This window comes from Heterodontus francisci, chromosome 12 (assembly GCF_036365525.1).
Source record: "Heterodontus francisci isolate sHetFra1 chromosome 12, sHetFra1.hap1, whole genome shotgun sequence".
Classification (NCBI taxonomy): domain Eukaryota; kingdom Metazoa; phylum Chordata; class Chondrichthyes; order Heterodontiformes; family Heterodontidae; genus Heterodontus; species Heterodontus francisci.
This window is the reverse complement of record NC_090382.1, coordinates 27,164,614-27,172,249: the sequence shown is the minus strand read 5'-3', so window position 1 is coordinate 27,172,249 and position 7,636 is coordinate 27,164,614. Positions and strand designations below refer to the sequence as shown.

Below are 7,636 nucleotides of genomic sequence, written 5' to 3'. Positions count from 1 at the left end.
TTGTTAGTTGTGGCCTATAAATATCACCTGCATGTTGGCTTGGTTTTCCTGGGTGCAATATTGCAAAGCAAGTGGGAGCCTCACAGTTCGGCCCCTTATTCGCATATGTGCACTGCACGTTAATATTTTTGGTTATGCCATATGGCGGGCAGCGTTCTTATGGCATATGATGAGAATGGTCTTCCTGCCCACCATATTGCAGGCTTAGGAGACCAAAACTCGGGGTGCTAAATTGCCTAAAAGGATGAATTTCTAAGCCATGTCAAGTGATAAGGTATAATTCTGTTGTGGAAGAAGGCCACTAGAGGGCAACATATTACAGAGAATCTGGTTGGACTCTGGTTCACTGATATAAAGAAATACTTTTGGATGAGACATCTGTCCTCTCAGGTGTACATAAAATATTCTTTGTCACTATTTTGAAGAAGAGCAGGGGAGTTCTCCCCTGTGTCCTAACCAACATTTATCCCACAACCAACATCTCTAAAACATAGAAATTGCTGCTTTTGGGATCTTACTGTGCATAAATTGGCTGCCATGTCTCTGACATGACAACACTTCAGAAAATAATTAATTGGCTGTAAAGTGTTTTGTGACAGCTTAATATTGTGAAAGGTGCTATAGAAATGCAAGTCTTTCTTTTCTTTGGATAGGCTGACATGGTGTGGACAGCAGCAGGACTGACCACAAAAGCCTTCAGTGATCTATCAATAACCAATGACGCATGGGGTAAGATAGTGTGGAGTTGCAACACAGCAAGTCAGCACCTTCAGAGAACAAAGCTAAGTGAAACTAAGAGCCAATGGGGAATGAGAAAGCCTTCCGTGATATCTTAACTGTTGCAGCAGGAGAGGGACGAATTTTTAACCTTTTGGCAAGTCGTCCCTTTAATTCTATTTACCTATTTTACTGCCAGGAGCAGAGCTAATGAGGCTAAACATTGCAGTCTTCAACAGCTCCTGTACAGTGCTGGGGACAGGCAGCTGTCTGAAGCTTGAGGTAAAATCGTCAATGAAAATTAATTATGTCTATCCTGACGTTAATAATCTCCAACTGCCGTGCGATCATGTGCCACTCATCCCCTTAACATAACAAGTAACGTGTGTGTGGGGGTTGTGTATGATTGAAATTTCTATTCTCATTAATTTTATTTCCTTATCACTATAAACAGTTTATGATGTTGAGGTACTGACTTTTAATCCCCAATGAAAGACATCCCCCAGAGCCGGGGAGGGAAGAAACAGCCGGCAATGCCAAATGCTGACCATTATTTAAGGATCCCAACTGTGGAAGCAGTTGTGTCAGTATGGAACCGGAATCAGCCGCGATGACCACATCACCACCACCGCACCCACCCCCCACCCCACAACAGTCGAATAAGCCACCAACAGTCACTGCCTGGGCTCACAAGGATAGAACAGCCACTTGGACAAAAGTAGCAGGAGGATGGACTGAGATGGTGGCACTGAGGCACAAGGGTCAGCTCTCATAGGAGAGGGGCAGGGAGAACAGGAAAATGTAAACCAGCAGGACTAAAAAAAATAGGTCTTATAAAGTCTGTAGCTGCTGCTAATGTGTTGTTATAACTAGCGTTAATATTAGGGCTAGGGTTATAAAGTTTGTAGCTGGTGCTAATCTGTTGTTATAACTAGCGTTAATATTAGGGTTAGGATTATAAAGTCTGTAGTGGCTGCTAATACCTGCCTTTGTTAGGGTTAGAGTTATCTAGTCTGTTTCTGGTGCTTGCTTTATCCAGCTCGCTCCCTCATTTTTCTGTTTGAAAACCTGTCCTATATTACACTGCAATATCTATTGTCACTTACCCCAGGCAAAACACTTTGCTAATCATAGAGAAAAAAAGGAAGAGACAGAATTTTATTCAACCTCCACTTTGCTAACTCCGAGAGGTACCGAGAGTTTTCTTTATATATAAATAAATACAATCAGGTAAAACAAATGTATTTCATGTGGATCTCTCTTTTCTCTCCTTTTTGACTTTTATTTGGATTGGGTTTGACTAAGCCTTGCACAATAATGTGCTGAGCAATTCTCAATTACAGAGTGCTTCGGGCAATGTGTCCATGTTGACAGTGTAAATAACTCACTAGTTTTTCTTCCCACCGCCCCCCCCCCCCCCCACCCCACACCCCCACCCCCACTCCCACTCTAAGTAGCACATCGGCTTGTTAAACTGACCAAACATACAAGAGAAACTGAACCGTCAACATTTCGACTCAGTGATGTCAGCACCAATCAGTGTGAGCCAGGGGTGGAGCTTGTAATAGATCCCCTGAGAATGCAGGTGTATAAGTATGAGGTGCAAGGTGCAAGTGCTTTGACAGTTGCTTTGCCACAAGAGATTCTACTGGTTGATTCAACCCTCATTGGCCTGAAGAGATTATGAGCTCATTCGATCTGCAGACACAATCGCCCCCTCGATGCAGCCCTCAGTTCCCCAGCATCGGTCAAGAACCACCAGAGATGAACATCTTCTGTGAGAACTTCTTCCACCAGCAGAATGCACAGAGGCCATCCAACTATGACATCGAGGACTACAGCTCAGCCAGCAACCCCTACCTCTGGTTAAATGGGCCATCCATGAACTCCTCGTCATACCTGTCGGGATCCAATGGCAGCCCCTTCATCCCGCAGTCCTACGGGATGCCAAGACAGTTCCTCCCCAACAGCTCCAGTTTGGGAGGATCAGACTTAGGGTGGCTTTCCATCCCCAACCAGGAAGAGCTTCTGAAACTAGTGAGACCACCCTACTCCTACTCAGCTCTGATTGCAATGGCAATTCACGGGGCACCAGATAAGAGACTGACCCTCAGTCAAATCTATCAGTATGTGGCTGACAACTTTCCCTTTTACAACAAGAGCAAAGCTGGGTGGCAGAATTCCATCAGGCACAATCTTTCCCTCAACGACTGTTTTAAGAAAGTCCCCAGAGATGAGGATGATCCAGGTAAGTTACCTTCTGATTTTAATATTGTTTTAAGTCTCTCTCTAAACTACAATTGAAATGTACATTCTTGATAGATTCATTCATACAGCATTGATCACATGAGCTGAGTTCATTGTTTTGCATATTTTACAGGCAGGGGTTGAAATATTGATTAAAATCCTAGGAATGGTGCTACCCTGGGAGAGAATAGGAGACTAAATTTACTGACTACATGACTGAATTGGTCACCAATACTTTAAAATTGCATCGCGCCCAACAATTTCACACCAATACCAGCAGCCTCAGCTTGGACAGACTTCACCTTGTATTTTTATTTTAACTAAGTGACCTAGCTGAAGGGCCAAGATTCACAGTGCACAGCAATGACAAGGTTGCAGGGAGCAGGACATGAAGACAAGGTTAAATCAAACGGTTAGAAAACATTAAGCTTTGATTTTGGTAGACTGTCGGATGTAGGAGGAAAGAAAAGGTTGAAGGAGACAAGAAGTTCTTCAGTTTTGAGGTCCTGGAAAAGCACATATGGGAACTGGAGACAATATAACAAACCTTGATTTCAGCATGATGAGGCTATGGGCAGAAAGGGATTAAGAGAAAAAAGTTCTGATGGACACTAACCATAGCTGTATGGGTAAAATAGCATTGAGTCGCTCATTGAATGTGAGTGAGGAGAATGTTCAAAGGTGTTCAAAACTCATGCAGACTTTCCCAATGGCAAATTGTGAGTAGATTGTCACACTTGTCAATGAGCTGACTCATTTCACTGTCTTGTGACATCTCACATGTTTCTTTTCTTCCCCCTCCCATATATTGCAGGTAAAGGAAATTACTGGACCCTGGATCCAAACTGTGAAAAAATGTTCGATAATGGAAACTTCCGGCGCAAGAGGAAGAGGAAGTCAGATCCCAGTACAGCCGCCGGCAATATTGGCACTGAGAAACCCGATGATAGCAGCCACAAGGCACCCCAAAGTCCAGGAATCCTGGACAACTCCTCCACCAGGACGTCTCCAGAAAAGAAATCTCCTCCCCCCATCTCTGCTCCCTGCCTCAGCAACTTCATATCCAGTATGTCAACCTACAACAATCCGGCAGGAGGGAGGCAAACCTCTCTTGGACTGGTCAATGACACCTCTCAGAGGATGGGACAGAATATGATGGGGTTTAGCTCATACTCACCTTCCAGTAACATCTTGGGCCAGTCTGGGTCGGAGTGGTCTGATCCAGGAGCATCAAATCGTTATGGCTATTCTTCAGTGCTAAACCAGTTCAACAATCACTTCTACAACAGCATCAATGCAAACAGTCTGCTGTACTCCAGGGAAGGGACAGAGGTGTAAAGGGAAGATTCGTTGAATGAAGGATCAATGTAAAAATTAAATAATTACAACAAAAAAAATTCAATTTGATGCTATGTAGTTTATTTATGAGAAAACATTCCATGGGTATTGTATTCCAGTATTTTAAACTCTGCAATAGGGATAAAAGGACATTAGTACAACTTAAACCAAGTGTCTTGAATCTTAGGGCACATACGTGTGTACCATGGAGTCTCAGGGCCCTATATAAAGTTTGAATCCAGATTCCCATTAATTTGCATTAATCCCAAATTGCTGATCTTAACAGATCTTGGTATTCTGATTCAATGAAGCAACAGAAGCTTCTCAAACCTCCAGACCCATAAAATTCCAACAAGGCAAATCAGTGACAGAGAAACAGAAGCACAGGTGGGACTGTGTTCGAGGGATATATTGCCCAGGAATGAAGGACCCCCTATGGTCCTTGGGGCAGAGTTCAGGCACCACTTTAATTGAACATTTGCTGAACCAATCCCAACAAGGCTGACTCACATTGGGCCTTGGAGAAGGAAGAGCTCTTGAAGGTGTTGGGCTCCTCTGTAAGCCACAAATATATAGGGATGGCCAGAGAGAGTACTATTTTTAGTAAAAATATGGCACATTCAAGAATCCTCTTTAATTGGCCTCAGTGCCCTGAGCAATGCAAGGGTAAAACTCAGCCTTCCGCTTTCAATCGCTATCCAGAAACCACCTGTTGGAAAGTGTGCGGGCATTGGGTAAGGACCAAGAACAGGCTTTGCTGTAATGATCTTCACGGTTGACTAGCCTGACAACATTCACTCTGCAGGTTTGCAATGAATGAGAAGGGCGGCAAACACCTATAGTAATGTAATACGGGTGTTCAGGGGAGGAGAGAAGAAAATTGGTAAAGATCCAAAAATATAAATAATTTTATGTATACATTTCAATCCTGACATTATTAATCTCAGTACAGTTATTTAAATGGGAGGATTATAGACCATATAATATTCTATTGAGTGTTTTAGGCTTTCTGAAGCATGTTAAATTTGTGTGCTGTAATATGGCATCTGGTTCTTACAAATTTCAATTAATTGTCCACTATTTTGAGCAAATTTGTTATTGTGTCTGATTGTGGTTTGTAATTTGTACATTTTCTTACATTCATTTTTATGCTTTGTAAAATATTACCTCAAAGGAGAAAGGGAAATCATTTACAATAAAATATTTTATAAAGGAGTTGGTTTCTTTCCTCAATCTTGTTACTGTGATTGGAGGAAATTACATTCCGAAATTTTAAAAACATTTTTCTTGTCAATATTTGCACATCAGACAGAGTGGTGTTGGTGTTGTGAATGGAACACACTTTGCTTCAGGCACCCAGTGTCAGGATCAAGCACTTTCAAATCAATTACTGTACAGTGAGATACAGGATTAAACTCCCTCTACACTGTACCATCAAACACTCCCAGGTCAGGTACAGCGAGGGTTCAATACAGAGTAAAGCTCCCTCTACACTGTCCCCATCAAACACTCCCAGGGCAGGTGGAGCACGGGGTTAGATACAGAGCAAATGTAGATATAGCGTAGAGTATCTCAGGACAAGGTACAGGGCCTGTGAGAGCAGCTGGAAAAGAAAAAAAAGATGAAAAAAAAATGGGGTTAGATACAGAGTAAAGCTCCCTCTACACTGTCCCCATCAAGAAAAAACAAGGTAGATACTGAGTAAAGCTCCCTCTAAATTGTTCCATTGATGAAAGAAAGAAGTAGCACTTGGATTTTTGCAATGCATCCGTGGCCGCCGGACGTTCCAAAGCACTTTACGACCAATGAAATACTTTTTGAAGTGTAGTCACTGTTGCAATGTAGGAAGGGAGGCAGTCAATTTGCATAGAACAAGCTGTCACAATCAGCAACATGATAATGACCAGATGCTCTGTTTTTGTGACGTTGATTGAAGGATAAATATTGGCCAGGACACCAGTGATAACTCCCCCGCTCTTCTTTGAAGTAGTGTCATGGTATTTTTTACAACCACCCGAAAGGGCAGACAGAGCCTCAGTTTAATGTCTCATCTGAAAGACTGAACACTCCCAGATAGTTGTAAGCAATGTAAAGTTCACTCAACTCTGCTCCTACATTAGCCCCAGTATGAATTATTCTATTCCTTAGATCAGCTAATCTTGTTCAGTATTAAAATGCCAGTGTGTTGAACTTTAGGCACTTTTATATTCTGTGACCATCTCCATGAGGAACTCGATGGGAACTGTTGAAACTCACTTAAAGTAAGATACTTACAGCCAGCAGAAAATTAACATTTTAATCCCATATATCAGGGTACATTTAAACACAGATCTTGGATATGAAAGAATAGCCTTTGCCTCACCGAGTCACTAAGCAATAGTGGAAAAAAAACTAAAGGTTGGAAAGTTTTGTAAAAAGAAAATGAATGGGGAGGACTATTTTTGGTCAAGAAGTATTAAATTCAATTTTAAAAATGCCTTATATGAATCAATGCTCTTTAAGAATCACCTTTATTTTTGTCTCCATCACAAGCACCAGCCCGCACCTCCTCCACTCCCAATGGCTTTGCTGTAGCCATCCATTCCCAGTTTTTGCCATCGGAGAGTAAATAAGAGCAGTGGTTAAGGTATAAAGTTGATATTCAATCAGGATGCTGTAAAGTGCTGTGTAGAAAGATGAGGTGCTTTTCCTCGAGCTTATGTTGAGCTTCATTAGAACAGTGCAGGAGGCCAAGGACAGAGAGATCAGACTGGAAGTGAGGTGAAGAATTAAAGTGGCAGCAACAATTAGAAGGAAGAATCCAAGTTAAATTTCGCTTTACCAGCCCTTGGGGTACTGAGGCCAACTGTAGTGTGCTAACAGAAAAGCAAAATACGATGGATGCTGTATTTGCTGCTCAGGATGTCGTCTCCTCTGCATCAACAAGTCAAATGTAGATTGGGGATCACTTTGTAGGGCGGCACAGTGGTGCAGTGGTTAGCACTGCAGCCTCACGGCTCCAGGGACCTGGGTTCAGTTGTGGGTACTGTCTGTGTGGAGTTTGCAAGTTCTCCCTGTGATCGCGTGGGTTTTCGCCGGGTGCTCCGGTTTCCTCCCACAGCCAAAGACTTGCAGGTTGATAGGTAAATTGGCCATTGTAAATTGCCCCTAGTGTAGGTAGGTGGTAGGGATTATGGGATTACTGTATGGTTAGTATAAATGGGTGGTTGTTGGTCGGACCAGACTCGGTGGGCCGAAGGGCCTGTTTCAGTGCTGTATCTCTAAAATAAAAATAAATTTTAAAAAAGTGCCCTCTGAAATGGCTGAGCAAGCCAATTAGTTGCACCAAACCGCT

The 7,636-nt window shown here is 42.6% G+C and overlaps 1 protein-coding gene across 1 annotated transcript; it reads left to right on the top strand.

Moving 5' to 3' along the window:
* The first annotated feature begins 2,365 nt into the window (after positions 1-2,365).
* On the top strand, positions 2,366-5,385 carry LOC137375555 (forkhead box protein I1-ema-like). Its single transcript, XM_068042902.1, has 2 exons — positions 2,366-2,965; positions 3,779-5,385. The coding sequence occupies exons 1-2, from the start codon at positions 2,401-2,403 to the stop codon at positions 4,300-4,302; spliced, it is 1,089 nt and encodes a 362-aa protein (XP_067899003.1). The 5' UTR covers positions 2,366-2,400; the 3' UTR covers positions 4,303-5,385.
* The last annotated feature ends 2,251 nt before the right edge of the window (positions 5,386-7,636 follow it).

Bases quoted from the DNA above. Each gene is read 5' to 3' on its own strand.
- LOC137375555 (XM_068042902.1), top strand. From the start codon at position 2,401: ATGAGCTCATTCGATCTGCAGACACAATCGCCCCCTCGATGCAGCCCT. The intron at 2,966-3,778 runs GTAAGTTACCTT...CATATATTGCAG, and splicing joins CAGAGATGAGGATGATCCAG to GTAAAGGAAATTACTGGACC.